This window comes from Strigops habroptila, chromosome 1 (genome assembly GCF_004027225.2).
Source record: "Strigops habroptila isolate Jane chromosome 1, bStrHab1.2.pri, whole genome shotgun sequence".
NCBI lineage: Eukaryota > Metazoa > Chordata > Aves > Psittaciformes > Psittacidae > Strigops > Strigops habroptila.
Window position 1 is genome coordinate 101075791 of NC_044277.2, and position 23187 is coordinate 101098977.

General features: G+C 38.7%; 1 protein-coding gene across 1 annotated transcript; it reads right to left on the reverse strand.

Annotated features, from left to right (window-relative positions):
• Window positions 1-220: 220 nt before the first annotated feature.
• On the reverse strand, window positions 221-22903 carry GHRHR (growth hormone releasing hormone receptor). Its single transcript, XM_030496087.1, has 13 exons — window positions 22847-22903; window positions 17822-17927; window positions 16523-16630; window positions 13653-13753; window positions 11698-11795; window positions 9876-10008; window positions 8840-8993; window positions 7491-7551; window positions 7315-7384; window positions 5627-5718; window positions 4769-4898; window positions 3173-3214; window positions 221-670 (listed from the first exon to the last, which is right to left on the reverse strand). The coding sequence occupies exons 1-13, from the start codon at window positions 22901-22903 to the stop codon at window positions 548-550; spliced, it is 1275 nt and encodes a 424-aa protein (XP_030351947.1). The 3' UTR covers window positions 221-547.
• Between the last annotated feature and the right edge of the window lie 284 nt (window positions 22904-23187).

Consider the following 23187-nt stretch of genomic DNA (forward strand, 5'->3'; position numbering starts at 1 on the left):
ATTTATTGTGAACTTTGAAACTTTTAAAGAGATGATATAAAAAAGACAATGTCAGAGGACTGCTTAGTCAATGTGTTGCAGTTTAACAAGGCATTTGGTTTCTTTTTTGTATGTCTACTGAATCAAAACAAGAAACAGTTTGAACAACTGGGTAGACTACATCTCCCATTGCATGAGGATTGAATTCCAGTTTTCAGAGCTGGTCATTTATGGTGTCACCATAGGGTACTCTTGCTGTCCACTCCCTAGGCACATTATGCCATAATTTTATATATGGTTCATCAGTGAAAGTGTACAGGAAGTGAACCAAGAGTTGGTATTTGTGCTTGCTGTGATGCATAGTATATTGATACTATTTCGAAGGCCAGTCAGTAATCTGTCACTGAAATGTTTGTCCAGTGGAAAAAACTGCTGTGGAAGGGGATCCTCCTCCAATTTGCTCGATATAAACAGCAATCATTATGTTTGGTGGGTTTTTTGGTTTCTTTGTTTGCTTGTTTTTTCCTTAAGCTCTTATATGTGATTACTCCAGATCCTGAGGTCATCTTTAGCACACAGACGTGGTCATTTTTACTCCAGAACTGGACGGCACAGTCCATCTTGTCCTTCTCCACACTGGCATAAGTCCATATCTCTTACCGTGCCACCTCCGTCCAATTTCCGTTTGCACCTCAAAAGGAAAGAGGAATGCGATTTTGCGGTCAAATACTGCTTGGGACTAGACTGGTGAGAAAGAGGAAAGACAAAAACAGTGGCTATAGTGATAAAATTTAGTCATCTCAGTCCATTGGGCTATTTTTCTAGCTAGCAGGGAAATGCAGGATCCTCCAGAGAATGTTTCATCCAGCCTGCTCAACGTGCACATCCTTCTGCACTGATGAAAACATCTAGTGTGGCTACTTCAGAGTTACCTTCCAATGTTGGAAAGAGTAAATGAGCTCCACTCTTCCTTACAAGAAGAAAAGACATAATTTATATGAGTCTGACCAGTTTTGTGTTCCTCCTAAGTGACTATGGGCCCAACAATCAAAGTTCATTATTAGACCTGTCACATAGTTGAATAAATTAAGACAGTACCACTTCCATTTTTAACTTACCTGTTTTCAATTTCTACCTGATAGTCCTCAGTTCCCCTTCCTCCACTGAATTGGAAAGTCTATTAACACCAAGTAACTTTCTCCCATCAAAGTAGTTATATTTTGATATCTTTATGCATAGTCAGGTCACCTCAAGCTTCTTCTGAGAAATGGGACGAGCTTGAGATTTCTAACTCTAGCACTGTAAAACATTTTCTCCACCACTAGAATATTTTCTCTTTTTTTTTTATACCTTCTCCCATTTATTTTAAATATCTCTTTGAAAATGTATCCTAGTAATGGTCTCACCAACATTGCCTACACAATTAAACACATTCACTCCACATTACTTGCTCTTCCTTAATTGCTAAAGGATGTTGTCATGTTTCCATCTGCTTCTAGAAAAGTATAATCTGCAAGTTTCTTCACCAACATTCACCAATTTTTGGCTGAGAAATAATACTACTTTGGTGTTTAAGATGGTAAATGGAAAGCCATCAACAATCTGGAGACATTTTCTTTCTGTTGTTGACAGATACATATACATAAAATTAACTGGAACAGCCCAAAGAAGTGGTAAATGCTGCATCCCTGGCAGTGTTCAAGGCCAGGCTGGATGCATCTTGGGTGACATAGTCTAGTGTGAGCTGTCCCTGCCCATGGCAGGGGGTTTGGAACTAGATGATCTTAACCATTCTATGACTATTCTTTGATGTACCACTCATCGGCATGTTCACAGAAGCATACAGTGGGTCCAGACAAGCCTCTAAAGTCTGCTTGCGCATCTGATTCTTATTAGAAATGTGCCTTCCCAGTTGTTTAATAAGAAGGAAATTTCTATATTGAAGTGCTGTATGTCTGAGGTGTCAAAATGAATGTAAATCTATGGTCTACCATCAGGAGAGATTAGGATTGTTAATAAACTAATGAACAGGAGTATTAACTGAACACAAGCATCATTAGAGACATCAACAACTCATAGCCATAAACTAAACCAAAAGGCTAAGAAAGGTATTGTATCGTATTTGAAGATATTTGTTTTAATATTTCAGAAATTCCTGAAAAAATTAAGTAAAATGTGGACCATGGCACAAGTGGACAATTAAATACTGTTTGAAGCCTTAATCAGCCCTAGACTTTAAACTTCAAAAATGGAGATTTAGACAATACAGCCCATGGACTCCAGAGTGGGTCAGCAACACAAACAACTGTACTTGATCATTTGAATATTTCACTGACTGATGTTTAGGGATAGGATTCACAGCCTAAACACACCTTTGACACTAGAAGATGCCCTGTTGAGTGGTATATATGAATCAGGACTCTCCTTTTTTAGGAGTTGCAGGTAGAAACCAGCAGACTTCTAGCGTAGTCTGAAACTGAACCCCAGTCATACTCTAAAATAGCTGTCTCAGCTACCCTGTAGTCAGAGGGAAATTTCAGGGTTTCAACCCATTCTAAAATATGGAGTATAAACTGTTATGTTTCCTACATAATTCATTTAAGATGCATTCTAATCATAACATCTAAACTATATAAATGGATCTGGAGACTAAGCTAAATGAAATTATTCCTGTCTCATTAACAGTAAAATTCTGACTTACATATTCTAAATGTAAAATCAGATTCATCAACATGCAGTAATACTGGGAAACTTCATGAGCATATTAAAAATAATAAAAAATTATATTTCAGTATTGGGCAATCAGCATAAATTTAAATTCTTTCCAATTTAGTCATAGACTTTTAGTAAATGGAGATCTCTTCGCATCACTGCAGCAGCTGGTACTTTCAGATCTGGACCTAGCATGGGTTTTCCAAGCCTTGCTATGGTATGGAAATGTGCAGAAAGGCTAAAAAAATGCTAAAAAAAATGCTTGATGGAATAGCAAAGGAGTAAAAGTTCATTTCTCCACGAGATGGCTTCATTCCCATGAAGATAGTTGAAATTAAATTCATCTTCATTTATTCCCATGTTAACGGATAATCCTAAGAACTAAGAGATTTGATTATCTGCTTATATGAAACTGATTATTAACTCTGTATATCTGCCAGTGAAAGCAATATTGTAAAGAATATAGTTTCCTTACCCTTACCTCTTGGTTCAGGAAACAGTAGAGAACTGCTACAATAAACCCCTGAAAAAAGAAAAAAACCCAAAACACAGAAGTATTGAGTATTAGCACAGTTTAAAAAAGCATCTTGCATTGCCTTTGTGACGAGTATCACTGTATGTTGAAGAATGGTTATAAATTGGAAAATTCTTTCTCTCCAGTAAACCTGCTCCAGTAAATCTGCTCCATGTTTATCTCAGTAAATTTGCTCAGCCAGATAATCAGCTAGTTAGTGGCATTTCACCAAAGTCAGTAACATGATCTGAATTCACAATGACAGATAACATGGCAATTGATGTTCTCCCACATTATGCTTACAAAAGTATGTTCCATTCTACGGCCAAACACACCGTAAGCTAATTCTCTGCGTGCTGTAAATCATTAAGGAAACATAGAGTTCATAAGGAGGTCCATGTATGGAGCTCATACAGCTTTCAGTCAACTTCTGTGTCTTTGCAATATATCAGATAAGATCAGATTATAGCCTATTGAATACTTTTGTTAAGATTCTGAACTGAGATAATCCCAGGAAAATCGTAGGAGGTCAATGGACCTATGTGATCAGATACCAGCTAAACACCTCACTCTTTTATTCAGTTGACTCATTTCTTACATTGTTAATTAACATAATGAAGGCAAGCTCCAGGTACAGATGGTCAGGATTAAGATGTGCAGGGTTTATTGGATAGTAGTGCCAAAATGGATTAAATCCTCAAGAAGATGAAACCAGCATAACTGCTGGATTTTTGGTGATGAGTGCTGGCAAATGATGCCATCCAACCATTCAGAGGGAGATATGCTTCTTTGAAGTTTGGTAGGATTGTCCACAGTTGCTTCTCGAAGACTCTGAGGTGCAGCACAGGGAGAGGGAGAAATGAAAGGGCAGCTGAGTGCTGCCTTCTTCATAACTCAGGTAGCAAAGCCACCTGGAGGATATGCCAGAGCAGCCCCAGTAGCTGTTATAGTTGGCACCAAGTTCCTCAAGCTGTCCATGCCCTGTGTGCCAACTCAGACCAGCTGGGGGCATTCAAAGTACACCAAACATTTTTCTTACCCAGGAGGGAAACTCATGGAGCATTCCTAAGGGCAGTAGTTTGTATGGGGTTGATAGGTGTACCAGGCACTATTTGATTTTCATATGTTTGCCTATCAATTTATTCTTTGACAAAGAATCAACAAGAAGGCTGGACCTACAACTTCGATTGCCACTGGATAATTTATCGCCAGCGCAAATCATCTTGATCTTATTAGTGAAGTCAGAGAAGCTATGTGGATTGACACTGGTAGCAAACAAGGTTTTACATGCTTGACTGTGACCCACCACTCAATTTACACATGCATCTGAAAGACTTGGCCTTGTATTTGCAAAATCTGCAAATATACAGTCTAGCCTACAGCCAGGGTGATGTAGCTCACATTTTCAGATATCATAACTCAGCAAAGAACCACTAACTGTGAGGAAGCACTAGCTTCAGGATCCAATATTTTTTTGTAAAATACTAGTTGTCATGTGGACACTAGTATTACAAGATTAAATTAGAAAATCTACTAAGAAGGAAGCCTTTGAAGTCATTTTACCTGAAAAGATCCAATGCAGAGTTCTAAGTAAAGCCGAACCCCCAGGCTGGTGTATTCCGGAAGAAAGTTGAAGACAATATAATGGGTTCCAAATAATGGAATTAGGAGCAGAGTTGACTTTGAGAGACGTCTAGTTTAGGACATGAGAAGAGGTAAAGTAATATTATTTCTCTGAGTAAAAATTAAGGCATGTGATATGCCACAGTAATGAGCAGAAGCTAAAAAGAGGAACTGAATATTTACATATGAAGTTCATATCTCTTGGGACTACAGTGCTGGGCAGAAAGCATAATGAGAAACTAGCTGGAAATAGATTTCTGATGCTCATTGCCTTATTGGTAATACCATGTTCATGGCTTTTCTTATGCTATTTTGGCATTCTATCTTTCTGAATGAGATTACTGTCAGGAAAACACAAAGGACTAGAACATGTTTTGCCCTATCAGATCCACTGAAAATCTGATGTTTATTTGTGACTAAACAGTTACAAATAAAGTAACATGCAGCCTCTCTTTATGGTCCAAGTATGGGAAAGGAGATCTACAGAGAGTAATTTATCCTGCCCTGAATCAGAGATCTAATGTGAGTTCAATGAATGGTTTCCTGGTGTCCCCATTGAGTGTAATTGGAAGGTAGACATCTGAACACATCATATTTAGATGCCAAACATTAAGTAAGATGACTTTCATCCTTTGACTAGTTTTCTTGGTAATGGGATAAGATTAGAAATTTCTAAAATTTAATGCCAGACAAACCAAGCCTGTATGTGGCACTGCAAGTGCTTCTCTGTTTAGAAAAGATGATATAAGCTTTTATTATTAAAATAATTGGATTTTTAATTATTCTTCCATACACTACCTGTACTGAGAAGAGTTATTGAAGTTGATTTGTCTAGGGTCTAGTTTTTTCAGCAAAATTCTGATGATGTTGATAAATAGGACAAAATTGACCTGTTCACAATATTGGGGGGGGGGGGAGGGGGGAGAAAGAAAACAAAAGATTACTTTCCAATGTAAAACTTTGCAATTAAAATCTGGGGATTTTACTTCAGTTATTATGCAATTTGTGCAATTTCAATGAGATCAGTGCAAGATGATTAATGTAATTCCTGTCGAAAGCATTCAAGCATCTAAATAGGTTGCATTCCTTCTTAAAGAAACAGCTGAAGATGAAAACTTCAGAATCTAACTTTGTTAAGGAAACTATTTTTGTCAATAGCTTGTGTGATTCTTTTAATTTTCTGTAGCTCATATAATTTTGAATCTCTTTTGAGATGACTACTGCATTAAATTCTGGCTAATATCTTTAGACATTATTAGTAGAAGTCATCTGACTAAATATAGGTATGTACAACAAGATGCCTGCATCTGAGCTGATCACCCTGTTCTCCCTTTGTAGTTAATGGAGAGACAGCCAGCCCAGTAAGTGGAGCCCCAGGTGAGGTTTGGGATGAATCATCTCCTCTAAAGGCAGCATCTATTATAAGTCAGATGAATCACATACCAAGAGTGCATATTTCTCTTTATTGACTCTGAAGAAAACTGAGGAGCATTAGCTTAGCTCCAAAGCTAGCTAGGGTCAATCCTAACTTGCAAATTTTCTACAACTGCAATTTGGCACAGTTTTACCAAAGTCTGTGAAACTGCTCAGTTTTCCACAATCAGAGTGTTTCTCCCTATGCATTTTTGCCTGTCCGTACACATCAGCTCTTCTTAGCTGAGGCTGAATGCTTATTTTTGCCTAAGAATGTCCACATTTTGCCAGAAAGTCCAACCTCTTTTTATTCTTCAGTGATGTCTCAAGTACACTCCAGCAGAAAAATCATCACTGCAAAACTCTGAATCTCTTTACTTCAGATGTGGATGTCAGATGAGCTCTAGTAGTGGTGGAAAAATTTATGGTAATAGAAGGAAATATAATATTTTGTTGAAACATGGCACACTATGACCAGAAGTCAACTTGAGATTCTTCATTTACATTTTTTGTGTATATATGCCTTATTTGTATGCGTCTGTCCTTCAATTCAATTAAGCTTTTAATAAATGGCCTTAAGGTCATCCATTACCTGCTTTCTTAAACACTGCTTGTTTAAGAAGTGTTTAAGACATGTGGAAGTAATCATACATGATAATAATTTAAAGCCCATCAGTTTATTCAGTAAATGTCGGGCTCAAGAGTTATTATCATTGTTATCACCTATGAACAGAAACTTACTGACTTTGAAATTTCATATTAAAATTCATGGTTGATTCTGGACTCAGGCTAAAGCTTATTTTCAATATTGTAAGGATGGTTTAGCCACACACCTGCTGTTAATTTCAACCATAGTAACAATTCTATGAAAGTTTTAATTAGTTTGTAGGATGTTTGTTTTGTGGGGGTGTCAGTTCTCTGCCTTTTTTTAGATTGCATTGGACATAGGCAAGATTACAGTAGAAATTTTACCATTCCTCTTCCTTGTTTCAAACAACATTTCAGCAAACACTAACCAGATTTTAACAGTCTTTTTTCTTCTAATTAATGTTGTCAAACTCAGAAATACTTACCCCAACAGAAGTTATAATAGGTCCTTTGATTAACCACCAGTAAGGAGAGCCTTGATTAATATCCCAGCACCTGAGAAAATAACAGTAAGTTTAGGAAAAGATGTGCATGTAAATCACTGAAATTAATTAAAAATATAACTCAAGAATATACAATAATGTAGGAAACAATGACTTACGCTGTGTCTTCAAAGTAGAATTTTACTAATATCCATATAAGGGTAAAGAGCGTTGGAAAACCTGTCAGACATTTAAACAAAAACTGTGATTGTCTAGTTTTATCAATTAATCCAAATATTTTCCACTGAAATTCTGCTGTGATGACATAGGTCATTCCTTTTCAGAACTGGAATTGCCCTTTGTGGCCTGTTCATGTAATGAGAATTACTTTAAACTTACAGTATAAAGCTAAAAAGAAATCTAATACCCATGATGGAATGAAGCAAGTTACAACATTGACTGTTTGGTGATCATGCATTACTGTGAAGATATAAAGGGACATAGAAGCCACTTTGGACATGATCTATTTCTGCCAGAGGCCTGAACTTGCAGCCTCTTACTAACATGAACACAATTCACCTGTATGATGTCACCTGAAGTTAGCGCTTGCATGCAGATAGCACATTAAACCCCGGGTTTATGTAATAAGGGTGCTTTTTGCATGACAAAATATTGGGGAATAGCATTTACCAAATCTTAAAACAATAGAAATGTTAGCACTTTACAAACACAGAATATAATGCAGTCTATCTTAAACCTTTCTCAAAAGCCATTTTAAGTCTCCCTAAAATACCCAAAATGATTCAGTTTCCTTATTTGCCAGGCCTACCTTAGCCTTTGGTGGTAACACACATGATTGCCTCCCTGAACTGACCAAAAATTCCCCTGGGCAAGTGCATTCACCTGCCATGTTTTCTGTTTTTAGCTTTACACAGCAACTTTATGTGGGCAGCTGCTTAGTTTCTGATTTCTAAGTCACCAAAAAGGTCTAAACAATTAGATTTACTGCAGACTACAACAAAAAGGAGTGGGGATGTTGCTGTGTCATACCTGCACTGTTATTAGGTGGATAGAGCTCCTTTATTCATACAATTGCCCAATTCAAAAAATGGGCTATAGCAATATCAAGACTGCACAAATGCCTGCTATGACTCCGGAGGGATCCATTCTCACACGAAGACTGTGTAACTATACTCCGCATGAACAGGTACAAGGTGCTCTTAACTTTGGTGTTTGTGATAGCTCGTTAGATATCTGTGTTTTCAGCTGGGAGAAGTTTAAGTGGACTGGATCACACTCTGTGGGTTCTCAAGTGTACTTAATTTTCCACTTATCTCATAGGAACTTTAATGCCATACTTTTAAAAGTCTTGATTGCTCCTCACTAGTACACATGCAAAAATAAAGTCAAAGCAATGGCCAAGGTAGGCACTTCAGCTGGGCAGATTAGATTCCACATCCAGTACTTTTAATGGGATTCTTGTTTAACATCTTGCCTTTTATTAACCTCGTGTAAAAGCCTTACTTACCCCAGCCAAAGAGAACAAGCCACCAGAAATATCTTCTTCCATGAGAAAGGGATGACAGTAGTAGACAGTTTAGGTAAAGAGCCTCTACTAGCAGCCACATGAAATTGGTCATCATGAAGTAGTGACAGAAAACAACTGAGATCTTGCATTCAGTCTAAGGAACAGGAAATTTATAATTTAAGCATTACTTGTGGATACATGTGTTTGATTTGTAGTAGTCATCTGTAATTTTGGCTGAGATCTACAAAGAACAAGATCTCACAATTACATGAATGTTTAAAGGGAGAGCTTCAAATGTAAAATGATTTTCTGAATAGTAAGACTTTAATCATCATAATACCTTGGAATCTCCATTTTACTTTGCTTTATGTCTCTAGGTTAGAAATATAGCATATGATTTTTCCCACAAATGCACTGCCTTCAGTGCAACTTCTGCAAGTAGAGTCAAATACTCCATAGCCCTTCAACAAATGTTCAAAGACCCACTTTCTTACTTCAGCTCAGTTCTAATTTCTATGAATGTAGAATAATCATCCCATAAACCTCTGTTTGAAAACCGTTGCCATATTGCCAGTATTTGTGGCTGGATCAAAGATAAGTCGATTGCCTAGTACCTTGTGTGTTTTGTGGCTTATAATTCAGAGCTTTCAGCCAGAACATGAAATCCAACATCTCCAGAAGAAACATCTCTTAAAAGTTATGATATGAGATACTCAGAGATCTTAAATTTTAAGCTTTAGATTACAGAAGTGTAACAGTTTAATGATACTACTTTTTCTTGTGTCAAAGTCTATATGTGATGTAGAGAACTACAGGATCACAAATTAATGCATTCAGAACGGAGAAAGGCAGGAGGTACACAATTTGGAGATAAAACATACTGAACAAAAGAATTATATAATTCTCTTTACCAGGTTAGAAGGAGAAAAAAAAAAAAAAAAAAGAATGTAGTAAAAAAGTCATGAAAAGTGAAACCATATACAGATGGTATGCAAAAACGTCAAGTACCACAGTAACCTGCTTTTGATATGCTTACTGTAGAGAAGCTGCAATGATCAATGTCTTCCTCTTGGAAAAGAACAGCATCCTTAATGAAAATGGCAATAGCTTTCAAGATAAAAGTAAAAAAGAGCTGTATATGAATATAATTTCTGGGACAGCGAAGCCTCCTGCAAGAGAAGGAGAGGTCCTTCTGAAGTAATTAACTGACTTGTGCAGACAGTAATTAAAATATGCAATAAGCACTTGTTTAATCTCAGGTACTTGCAAGCACGTATAGAAAGTACACGTTCATCCACTGAGCTTTCTTTGCAGGCAGGAAGAGTTAGAAACCTACCTCGTGTAGAGCAATTCACCCCACAGTCTTACATCTTAACCTCCTTCGCTATTAGGTGGTGCCCTGGTGATGTTGCTGCCACCTGCTGCCAAATTTCAGGAATCTCAGTTTTAGTTTGTGTTTGAGCCAGGCCTCTGGCTGGCATTATTTTGGGGCCAAGAGAAACCTGCATTTGAGGGACTATCTTTACTGCTACAATTCTATGGCTAAACTACTCCCAAGAACAAGCATGCAGAGATATCCCAGACATTGAGACAGTTTTCTCAATGAACAGGGTAAAACTTAGCAAGATTTTCTATACCCTATGCCGTGGGTGAGTTAAACTGCATTAAACCCCTGTGTGGACAGCCTTATTCAGAAACAAAATATTTTTCCTTAGTTTTCCAAAGTTACTCTTATGAATTAAATTAATTCACACGAGAGCTTTAAAACAATTTGTTGCATCTACTTTAAATTCTCAATTAATTCAGATTAAATTTTTACTGTTATTAAACACAAGCTTTTGGAGGAGTTATACAGCATCAACTTTATATTTTTCTTTGAAGCTGAAGATTTTACCTCATAAGCAAAGAGTTCAATTAAAAGCTAAATTACATCCAGATCCAGTAATCTCAGGGTCACCTAATCTTAAAACTCACTTCAAGAGTGTAGACTTTTATTACTTAACTCAAATGCCAACCCCATTGTTAACTATAACTTTTTCCTCCCTATTGATAAGTCTCTTTATGACCATTGTTTCTTTCCTTCCCCTCGTTTAGGCTGGTTTATTTCTCTGAGGTCAGAGTGGATGTCAATAAACATATCTGTTGCCTTCCAGACATGAACTAGGAACCAGCAGAGGTCAAGAAACTTTCCCCAGAGAAACATGACTCTCACAGCATAATACTAAAACTATTCTTTTTTGTCTTGAGGATTTACAAGCAATAAACATAGATTAATTAAACAAATCCTACATGGCAGCAAATATCAAATCTACATTAAATGAGAAAATAATCAATCTGTTTTACTTTAGACAATCTAAATTTTATTTGAAAATATCTAATAGCTGGATAGTTCAGTAGGAAAGAAATCTTACCAAACATAGAGTGCCTGTCTTTCAAAATATGTCTTTAGTTGTAAATGTTTCAACAGCAATATGTGCAGTGCCATAGGAACATTGATTCAGAATCAAGTTCTTTATGTGTATTCTTCTTAATACAAAGTTCATTGAAGCCATAAAAAGCAAACACACATAGTTTATTAAAAAGTTCATTCTAGCTAAAGCAAGTGAATTTAACTACTGGTTATTTAGGATCAAAGTGAGTTGCCAATAGACAGTCAGGGTTTCCCAGTTCTTCTTATGCCTGATCGCTTTTCATTTCTATCCTCAATTTAATATTATTGAATCAATATGGCCAGAAATTTTTATTTTTATTCTTCTGGATTTCTATCAATATTACTTTGTTAAGTCTAATGTTATCTTACACAGCCTAAAATACAAGAACTGTTAAAACAATTGAGGTTAGAGATTAACTTTACATACCTGAACGCAATAAGAACTGTCACTGCAATAATGAGTGAGGTGATCGATACACTGTACCCTACAGTGTAGATGATCCTTATAGTAGAAAAGTAGGATTTCTATAAAATAATAGAATTATTTGTCACATAGCTTGTGTGCAAATGACAGCTGTTTCACAGGTTCTGGTAGTTTTGCTTTGGTGCTTCCAATCTGTTCACATCCCTGACTCCCTTTTTTTTCCTCTTTTAATCCCACAGCATAATTCAACTGAAATTGCTCATTGCTTCTTCTGTGAAGACCCATCCCACAGCCTAGTCTGATAAAGAAACATGTATTGATCAGGATGGTTTCAAGCTCATTCAAAAAATCATAAAAAAACAAGCCAGTCTTCCAAGAAGGCATTTTTATAAGCACTGCATTTTATACCATGTTTTCTCCACAGCAGTCACAGGACAATACTGCTGGCAGCTGACTGCATGATGAATACAGAATTCTTTCAGCCTTTCCTTATGTTTCTCCAAATTTCTTCAATTTCCTTACTTATTGTTTTGCCATTTATTCTTCCTTTCCCCCTTTTTTTTTTTTTTTTGGTGTTGTGAGCTGTATTTTTTCCTGGCCTTGGTTTTTTTCCCTGTTTTTTTTCTTGCTGCCAAACTCAATTGTTACTCAGTCAGAATGTCAATCAGAACCATTTCAATTTAAATGGCACTTCAATCAGGCATGATCTTTGAGTAAGGATAAGCTGACTTCAGTTGTCACACATGGAAGCAGAAAATAGAACGAATAGGCTTTAGGCTGTGAATCTTTCCATTAAATCTAACATGGTTTCTCTTTTAGGTCCTATTTCAAGGTTTTTATATCCTAAAATCTGCACAGCTATGCAGCATATTGCTACAGTTCCCTGTGTGGAAGGGCAGATACTTATTTTGAGCCATAAGTATAACTTAAGGTATTATAAGTCTGACATAAAGTAGGATTTATTTCATTTATTTTAGGTGCTTAAAAGTTAGCTGCCTAGGTATGAGCAGATGAGTTTATACTAAAACAAGCTGTATGGGAGCATGGCCACAGAAGTGTACTGTTTAGTCGTTAACACAAAACTGTTCCCTCAAAACAAGCACTCACAGAACACAATTCAACTCCTTGTACAATGAGACCTTATCACTTTCTGCCAGCAAGAAAAAGGTTCTATCACTACACCTGCAGGTGTAGGGCAGGTTGATAGATCTGGTTTAGCAAAGCAAGATCTTTGGCGCTGAGGATCCTACATCCATGTTGTGCGCATTTCTGGCTATTAGTGTATTCTTTTCTCTGGAAAAGGAGTTACAGGAAGCTAAGCACATCTATACAATATGTTTGTATCCTTATTAGAGATCAAGCACTATATTTTCCCTGTACATATAACCTCTAATTATCAACAATTGTGCAAACCTAGGTGAAGAAATGACAAATTCTGATTGCATTACAGATATGTAGGGGTTTTTTATTTATTTATTTTTTTTCTTGTTGAATTAGATATTTTATGCTAGGCAGGATGAGAAACCAGAAATCCTTCTCATCCTGTGATATTTCTTTGTTTGAAATAGTGCTGTTACAACAGCACCTTTGCTGTACTGATGTTGTTATGCCAGAAAATCATCTTGCTGACTGATATTATTGAAATGTCTGGATTCATATTTTTTTTTTATTTTGTGATATATTTCTAGCTATTATAGCCATGAGCAAGTTCAGTAGTCCTGCATGATGGCATGGGATTTGCGACTGGCTTTGGTTTTGTTACAATCTTACTCTGGAATAATAAAACTTCCTTAGTAATTCTCCAAAATAAGTAACTAGAGAAAAATTTTAACTGCATTCCCCACTTGGTAAGAAATTTCAGCTTCAGCTATATTTCCCTCCGCAGTAGTCTTCAGGAATAGAAAGGAATCCTATAACATCAGCACACAATTCACATATATTTATTTAGTTAAACTTACTTCGTCAAGTGGAATCTCATCTTCTACTGGACAAGCAATATGGTAGGGAGGGAATGGGTCAGACCAGCCTTTCTTTGTGCAGTTCCTTTTTACTATCCCAGCTGAAACAGAAACACTTATTTTTTCTGATGAAGTGTCCCATAACACAGAAAATAAAATGCATGAGAAGACCTCTTGCTCTTATGAAGGTTATATCAGGAGGAAAGGATCATCTCCATTAATATCTCACTGAGTTGATAGGACATTTTGCATGGGTACATCCAGGTAGTCAGAAAGAAACTTTTTTAATTTATCTAGAGACAAACAGTGGGAAGAAGTGAGACAACTGAGGTGACAGAGATAGAGGTTGGAAGGAATAAAGAAGAAATCCCATCAGGGGCAAGGATGTCTACTGAAGAAAATAGGCAAGCACTGCTCCACCAGAATTCTGCTTTGTTCAGCACTCACCCTCTTATGCATCTTTTCTCACTCCCACCTTCCTTGGGGCTTACTCTTTCTTTGCAGATCAGAGGCTGGAATAAGCAGTTTGTTCTATGAGGACAGCATGTTTCCATAAAAAGATTTATGAGTCAGATGAAGGGTAAGTAAAAGAATCCCAGGGCAGGAAATGAATCTCCAGAGATGAAAGACATTTTCCTTATCCCTCATTTATAGCTAGCTTGTGTTGGGTGAGGAAGAGGTTGGGCCTTGCAGTTTCTTTTTCTTCATAGAATTATAAAATCATACAACAGTAAGGGTTGGAAAGGACCTGAAGATCATCTAGTTCCAACCCCCCTGCCATGGGCAGGGACACCTCGCACTAAACCACGTGGTTCAAGGCGCTGTCCAACCTGGCCTTGAACACCGCCAGGGATGGAGCATCCACAACCTCCCCGGGCAACCCATTCCAGTGCTTCACCACCCTCACTGTAAAGAACTTCTTCCTTATATCTAATCTAAACTTCTCCTGTTTAAGTTTGAAGCCATTACCCCTTGCCCTACCACACAGTCCCTAAAGAAGAGTCCCTCCCCAGCATCTTTATAGGCCCCTTTCAGATACTGGAAGGCTGCTATGAGGTCTCCATGTAGCCTTCTCTTCTCCAGGCTGAACAGCCCCAACTCTCTCAGCCTGTCTTCGTACGGGAGGTGCTCCAGCCCTCTTATCATCCTCGTGGCCCTCCTCTGGACTCGCTCCAACAGCTTCATGTACTTTTTCTGTTGAGGACACCAGAACTGTACACGACACTCCAAGTGAGGTCTCACAAGAGCAGAGTAGAGGGGCAGGACCACCTCCTTTGACCTGTTAGTCACGCTTCCTTTGATGCAGCCCAGGATACGGTTGGCTTTCTGGGCTGCAAGCGCACACTGCCAGCTCATGTTAAGCTTCTCATCAACCAACCCCCTAGGTCCTTTTCTGCAGGGCTGCTCTGAATCTCTTCTCTGCCCAGCCTGTAGCTGTGCCTGGGATTGCCCTGACCCAGGTGTAGGACCTTGCACTTGGCTTGGTTAAACTTCATAAGGTTGGCATTGGCCCACCTCACAAGCGTGCCAAGGTCCCTCTGGATGGCATCCCTTCCCTCCAGCGTATCAACCGAACCACACAGCTTGGTGTTGTCGGCAAACCTGCTGGGGGCGCACTCAATCCCACTGTCCATGTCGCTGACAAAGATGTTGAACAGGACCAGTCTCAACATCGATCCCTGAGAGACACCACTCGTCACAGGTTTCCAACTGGACATTGGGCCATTTACCACAACTCTTTGAGTGTGGCCATCGAGCCAGTTCTTTAACCACTGAGTGGTCCATCTATCAAATTGATGTCTCTCCATTTTAGAGACAAGGATGTCATGCGGGACAGTGTCGAACAATTTGCACAAGTCCGGGTAGATGACGTCAACTGCTCTGCCCCTGTCCATCAGTTCCGTGGCTCCATCATAGAAGGCCACCAAATTGGTCAGGCAGGATTTCCCCTTAGTGAAGCCATGTTGGCTGTCACCAACCACCTCGTTGTTTTTCATGTGCCTTAGCATGCTTTCCAGGAGAAACTGCTCCAAGATTTTGCCAGGCACAGAGGTGAGGCTGACTGGTCTGTAGTTCCCTGGGTCTTCCACCTTCCCCTTCTTGAAAATGGGGGTTATATTACCCTTCTTCCAGTCATCGGGAACTTCACCTGACTGCCAGGATTTTTCAGATACGATGGACAGCGGTTTAGCAACTTCGTTCGCCAGCTAACAACTTCATTCGCCAGTTCTTGTGGAACTGCCAAATCTAGGTCTTTCCTGGAAGGTGGTTTCCTTCTTATGGGCTTGCAGTTTGTTCCTAGCCATATTCAACCCACAGAGTAAGCAGTCACAAAGGCATTAGTTTGCAGAGTCTTGCATTTGACCCAACACATATGCTACTTCAATGACAAAATTCTGCTTTGTATCTCCTTGATTTTAAAGAACAACCACATTATTCATTCCTCTGCCTTTCATTTCATCCCACACTAATCAGAGCATAAATCTCATAAAGCTCTATGCTTAAGTTCTGACCTAAACAACCCCCATACAAGCTCTGTGGAGACTTCATGCAACAAGTTGATCTCAAAGTCTATGGAAACCAATGGAAATCACTTTATTGATTTCAGTGTTCTTTGCCTCTTGGCCTCATCACAGACTGTGGGTATATATGGATATATCCATACATATATATGGATATATTTATGGATACATTTAAAATATGAAAAGAACTTCTAAGCTCCCTCAGATCCTACTGAAATATTTGCAGTAATGTTCTGATCCAACTAGAGAGTGGGAACTTGGAATGCTCTGTCTTCACCCCCATTTTTAGAAATGCTTTTGCCAAGCATGCAACACAATAATAGGAGTACAACCATGATCGTACATCACCTGACTCCTTCATGAAGTGAAAGAGAATGTTTGGGCATGGTAAGGCAAGAATGTCTCCAGCATCTGCCTCTGGCCAGCACAGTAATTTGTCCCAAGCTCTCTTGCAACCTCAGATAGAAAGCAAAATTTATTTTTAAGAATAATTATATTTGAGTATAATGAAAACCCAAACCTTTTTACACTTTGCCACGCTACCCTTTACATATCTTATAAAAAATAATTTAGCCACAATTTTATTCTATAGTGAGAAACAAACACCTCCAGAGGACTATTTAATCTGCTTTAGTTAGACCCCCTGTGTAAGAATAGGGTGGGTTTTCAGACATAATGCAAAAAGTGAAAATGTATTGCGGAAATGGGAGGGAGAATGTTGCTGGAAGAAAGGGCAGATGGTGTGTCCTGGGTTCAGCTATAGCAGTCATTTTTCTCCTGCTTAGTAGCTGGTGCAGTGCTGTGTTTTTTAACTTTCAGCCTGGGAACAACGCTGATAACACCGATGTTTTTAGTTGTTGCTAAGTAATGTTTATTCCAACCAAGGACTTTCGCAGTCTCATGCTTTGCCAGGGAGGAGGGGAAGCCGGGAGGAAGCAGAGACAGGACACCTGACCCAAACTAGCCAAAGGGGTATTCCATACCACAGCACGTCATGCCCAGTATATAAACCGGGGGGAGTTACCCGGAAGGCCCAGATCACTGCTCGGGTCGGGCTGGGTATCGGTCGTCGGGTGGTGAGCAATTGTATCCTCTCCCCTTGTTATTTCACTAATCATTATTATCACTGGTGGTAGCAGTAGTGGTTTTTGTATTATACCTTAGTTGCGGGACTGCTCTTATCTCAACCCGTGGGAGTTACATTCTTCCGATTCTCCTCCCCATCCCTCCGGGAGCGGGGGGAGGAAGGGGGGGAGTGAGCGAGCGGCTGTGTGGTTCTGAGTTACCGGCTGGGCTCAAACCACGACATGGTGGTATTTGTTAAGGGGTTACACTATTTTTAAAGATCAGCTTGCCTTCACACATCAAGTGTGATGCCATGATAGCATCCAGTTGGAGAAGGAATAGGACAAGGACGCAAGGATTCACTCGGATTGACTACACATTTTTGAATGTGAAAAAAAAGTTGAAAAAAAGAATTGAAAGTGGGTGATGACTGGAAGTGGGTGGAAGAAGAGCTGACCAGAGAACAAGGATGTGGGACAATAAGTGAAACACTTGGACATACACACTGGCAGCATGGCTATGTTCTGACTCTGGTAAGGTGTTGTTTCTCTCTCACTCTTTTAATCTCTCACATATGGATACCTGCTGGTGTTGCATTTTCATGCTCTTCTGGGTCCTCCAGACATTCAGCCTCCTTTTTCTTCAGCTGTGTCATAAAATCACATTCTGGGTGGACGTTCCCAGCAACCTACAGAGAGGAGAGGAGTTTCACCTGATTAATAAGAAGGGGTTGGGTAGGATCTCATGAGCCTTTAAGTCCAGACTCAATTTTGCAACTAACAGGTCTGTATTAAGGACATAGAACACTAGCTTTGGGTTCAGCAGTCAAAGGGTGGCATCATCTCTGCACAAATTGCAATGCTTTTGCAGATGAGCCCAGCTGAGCTCTGTCAAAGGCAGTTGAGCTGTGCTGCTTTACATCAGAGTAAATCATTAGGCAGTATAGCTGTCAGAAGATGGTAGCTACAGCTCTGTACTGGGAGTTTTATAAGATTCTCTGGCTATGTTATAAGGAAAGGCATCTTTGCTAGGGCCTGGATTTGAGTGCAGGACTTGTTTGCACCCTAACTTTAGCCCTGCTAAATCTGGACCCAGGGAGACAGCGTGCACTTGGACAGGCTCCTTTTCTTAACAGTGAAGAATCCGGCACTGCAAGGCATACTACAGAGCCCACCTGGTCCTTAGCATAGACATGCCTCTTCCAACCTTTGAAGAAACATCTTGAAACCACATACAATTACTGCAAAATTATCTTCTAAATGAGCTCTTCATCCCAAAAGGAGGGAATCTGTTCTCTCCTTATGCCATCTGTTTTTCTTTACACAGAGTGGGAGGCAAAATTCCTTTCTTTGGAAGAAATCCCTGCACCCAAGCCTTTTTTGGTTTGGTATACTCGTATAAAGAAAAAATTGGCACCACGTGTTTTAACAGCAGGAGCCTTTTAGTTGCTTTAGTCCTTATTCAGACTTGTGCTTAGATGGACACCACAATAGAATTAGGAGACATCCAGAGTACTCTGGCCACCAAAGTACTTTGACCAAAAGACAAAGTCTGCAGCAGGCTGGTACACACCGCAACTGATGTACCCACTATGTAGAAGTAGACACGTCTATTTTTCACAAAGAAAGCAATACGTGCTTTGTACAACCATAGCCATTGTTGCAGTCCCAGAAGGCCAGTTGTCATCAGAGACACTCTCATCTACACCCTGGCCATTGGTGCCAGTGTGCTCTGAATGTGTGAATATGGATATAGAGATACAGATAGACGCAACAGAAAATAAACTCAGGATAAGACTTGAATCTTGAAGAAGTGGCTGGCATACGGTTCAGTTTTATTCCACCCAGGGAAGATTAATATTCAGGGAATTTGAAAAATAAATGTCTGGCTTTCAGTTCATTCAGAGGGCAGATTGTATCCATTCCAATAAGCTGGTGTTTCCCATGCATGTTAATGTCCATATCTCATGTTGATCTGCAGAGCATTTGGACTGCATATTGACTAAAAAATTGAGGCTTTCAGGCTTCTAGGGAATACTGGATTATTTGTGCAGCCTTCTGGGGTTTGGACCCTGGCACTTAAAAAAAGCATCCACATGTATGCCCTTCGAGGACATAGTCTGCTTCCCATTTAATGGACTTTTAGGAGGATGCATTTTTTCTGCCAAACTGACAGACAGCTGTTCCATGGATCAGTTTAAGGCAACAATGAAAAGGAGGTCTCCATGCTCAAGGCTGAATGAATCTTGGTTTTGGTTACCTTTGAGAGGAAGGTAACAATGAATGGATAGAGCAGGGGCCAGTCATTGCCTTAGCCCCGGGAGGTGGAGATCTGTTGTGTGGGAAGCCTCAGTGATGTCAGCCCCAATCAGTGAAAACAGGTAGTCTAGGGAGCCCCTCAACTCCACTAAGATAAGCCATAGTAGGCACGATGGCAGAATATTAGCATCTGTCTTAATACTGTTGACCACTTGATATCTCTTCTGATGCCAACATATATTCTTCCCCCTTGTACTCACCCTGGACAATGAAATTCATCTATGCTGAAAAGCTCATTACCTTATGTACATTATGTACAGTACCTCATTACATTATGTACAGTAGCTATTGCAAAAATTAGCTTTCTTAGTCAGTAGAAAAAACAATCAACTGATTTACTGAAAAAATGTTTTACAACACTCTCTTGGTTCAGCAAACTGTGCCCAGAAAAACCTCAGTAGGCAGGAAATGTATCCATTTGCACAGTCCTAAATTATTTCTCCTGGCAAAAAAATGACTAGGTTATGCCTATGAAAACTGTCTTTGCTTACTGAAGTGTTCATGGCAAGAACAAAGCTTGTTTGGCTTATTCACCAGTACAGGAAACAGTTTTTTTCTTTTTCTTTCTAAGTCTCCAGATTTGTGAGAACACTTTACCATATGCATCTCAAATGAAAAAATTAGGCTGATCAAGTGGTGGGTATTTAAATTATTACCTCTTCTTTCAAGAAGACCTGACTTGAAGAGATCCTCTCACAATTTATATTCAAGTCAGAATTAACTGCTGCTTTAATAAACAGTGAGTGCAAGATCTGCTATGACAGAAACTCAGGTAAAATAAGCTAAAAAGATTTATTCCACTCCTAGGCTATGTTCTAGAGATATTCATCCCCCTAGAGTATTTGACTACATCTAGCAGACCCTTATACTTTTCAAACAAACAGCCTGAATAGTAGTCCCAAACAAGATGTAGAATCAGGTTCCAAATTACTCTGAAAACATCTATAGACTTACTTGTTTAATCTCATTTTCTGCCTTCTTCCTTTCTGCCCATTTCTGGAAGCATCAAATAATGGGATAGAGGTATGAGCCATTCTTTAAGACAAGAATAAATGTCTGTGTATGTGATTTAGCTCTCTTTGGTGTCTACATCTACAGAGAAGTCATTATCTGATCTAGTTATCTCAGGTTCCTTTTATGCGGATAATGGAGAGAAGCTAGCATTTTTGTGCATAGATCAGTTGAATTATTTTATACATTTAGTTCTTCATGGAATGAGCTATAGTTTAGACTCAATTCACTAGGATTCCCCTGACTGTTAAATTCATGGTTACTTTTAAATTTCGGCGTCAGCACTGAGCTAGATGAATACCGCTTACTACAGCTACTGACATTGCGCAGGTTTGTGCGCAGATCATTATAGCAGAGCTACTCTGCCTTGTAGCTCAGCTGATAAGAAGACAAATGTTTCTGGTTTGTAGGATCCCTAAAGAAATGGAACTCCATAAAATCTTTGAGTTTGCCATGCTAGTAGAAGTTTATAAGGGCAAAAATTATAGGAATTGCATAACAGGAGTCAAAATAGAAAATCTTTTTGAAAGGCCCATAGTTAGTATTTCAGGTTGTCCTCTTGAATAACTTTATATAAAAATTTTCTTTCTAATGAGAAAGACTAAACTACAAATGAAATAAACACTGATATGTTCTAAATAGAATGTGAATTTGCAGTTGCTATGTCCATCAGTTGTTTTATTAAATGGAGCTGTGGGTTAGCATAACTACCAAAAATCAACCCTTGTCAGAGGGCTTCTGCTGAAAGTCTTCTTAATGTGATAAAAATAATAATAAAAAAGAAACAACCACCAACAAAACCAAGAGAAAACCCTCTTCCACATCTGGCTCCAAAGAGGGATATGAAATGCACACGTAAGAAAGTAAACTTCTCTTTTTTTAATTATTCTCAATATTTTCATAATAGCATACAAAACTTGAATAACGCTTTTCCTCCATTTTCACTCATATACAACAGAATGGGTTAATATTGCCATTATTTTCACATTACAGTAGGCACCACAGAAGCAATGACAGGGAAAAAAAAAGTTTATAAAGCTATAAGTCATCCTCTTAAGCATACTGAAACTTCTCCAAAAGTTGAGTTCAGCTTTTCCAGGGAAAGCATATTATCAAGTTACACCAACAGTGAAAACCGATGGCAGTTTTCCCACTATTTTCTACTCAAATAAGAGTTGTTTATCTATCTCCTACTATAATAAGATATGCAACACACTCCAGGAAAATTTTATTATACACTTACACATAAACTTGTTTTTGATCAGTGCATAATCACATTATAACCAATCCAACTTTATAGAAGATTGTGCTATGTCGCTTGGGTAAATGGCTCAGGTTCTTACAGAGACCTTCAGTGATATAGTAAAGTACTAGCACTGGATCCCGATATTCTACTTGAGAGCAATCATACTTATCTACTCCCACTAGAGGGAAGTGGAGTTTGTCACACAGATGATACAAAGGAACAATAGCTTCGCATCAGCAAAAAGTCTTTTCAGTCATTTCACAGTGTTTTATTTCTCTTGACCCACAAAAACAAGCTGTTGTGCTCATGAAATGCTTCTTCAGAGAAGAGATTCCCATGGAAGAGGAAAAGATATAGCAAAGGGATCACAAAAGGAAGATGCTCAAAATGGAATTACTCTCAAAAGCAAAGACAATATCCTTCCGCTTTTCACAGATCTTTCCTGATATATGTGTGATCCTGAATGCTGGTCTACTAATCTTCGTCCAAAGTAAAATATCAGCAAGACCTCTATGCTTTTTACTGTATTTGGATATTTCTGATTCTGCCATAACCCCTGCTCATTTGACTAATTTCTTACCTGTAGCATCCCAGCTGCTCACATATTAAATAACATTAATGCTACAAACAGGGCAGCTGGAATTGTAACTAAGACTGCTTACTCTGAAATTTAAAACTCTTAAACAAAACTCAGCTCCTTTTATGTAACAGTTCTCCTCTGTTTCTTCTTCTTTGTCCTTATCTTTTAAAGCCTGTACACAAAAAGGGGGATTTCTGCCAATTATGTTGTTTCTCCTTAGTGAGCATGTGGTAAGAAAGCAGTGAAATGCATTGATACATAGTTCCTACAATGTGTGTCCCTTCTGCTGCTGTTCACACTTTTCATAGCATCTTCCCTTGTTTAACTGGTATCCAAAGCAAATAAAGAGAGACATGCAAAAAGTAAATCTCTGACCATCTGCTCCAAGAAGAAAACTTCCAATTATTGGAAAACAATGAAGTAAAAGCTTTTTTTTTCATGCAATTACTTACAAGCACTGCCAGACGCAGGGTGTACAGAGCACAGTGGTATAAAGCACTAGACTTCATGTTCCAAAACAAGAGTCAGACTTCACTTCTTTAGCCTTTCTTAGCATCTTTCACCTGCTTTTGACTTCCCTTTCTCTTGTCAGTTGCTGACTTGAAGCATTTATCTTTTTGCACAGAAGTGACGTAACAGTACAGGGAAGTGGGATAAATATTAACAATTCTCTAAGCTGTATTTAGCCTGCTTTCCACCTTTTTGACTTTGCTGCATGCTCAAATACTGGACTGGATTCAGTAATTGATCCCAAGATTATGGGAATCCTGTAACTCCTGGCAAGACCCCTGTT

Bases quoted from the DNA above. Each gene is read 5' to 3' on its own strand.
- GHRHR (XM_030496087.1), bottom strand. From the start codon at position 22,903: ATGAAGTCTAGTGCTTTATACCACTGTGCTCTGTACACCCTGCGTCTG. The intron at 10,009-11,697 runs GTATGTAAAGTT...CTTCTCTTGCAG, and splicing joins ACAGTTCTTATTGCGTTCAG to GAGGCTTCGCTGTCCCAGAA. The intron at 7,552-8,839 runs GTAAGTAAGGCT...AATGTCTGACAG, and splicing joins GCTTGTTCTCTTTGGCTGGG to GTTTTCCAACGCTCTTTACC.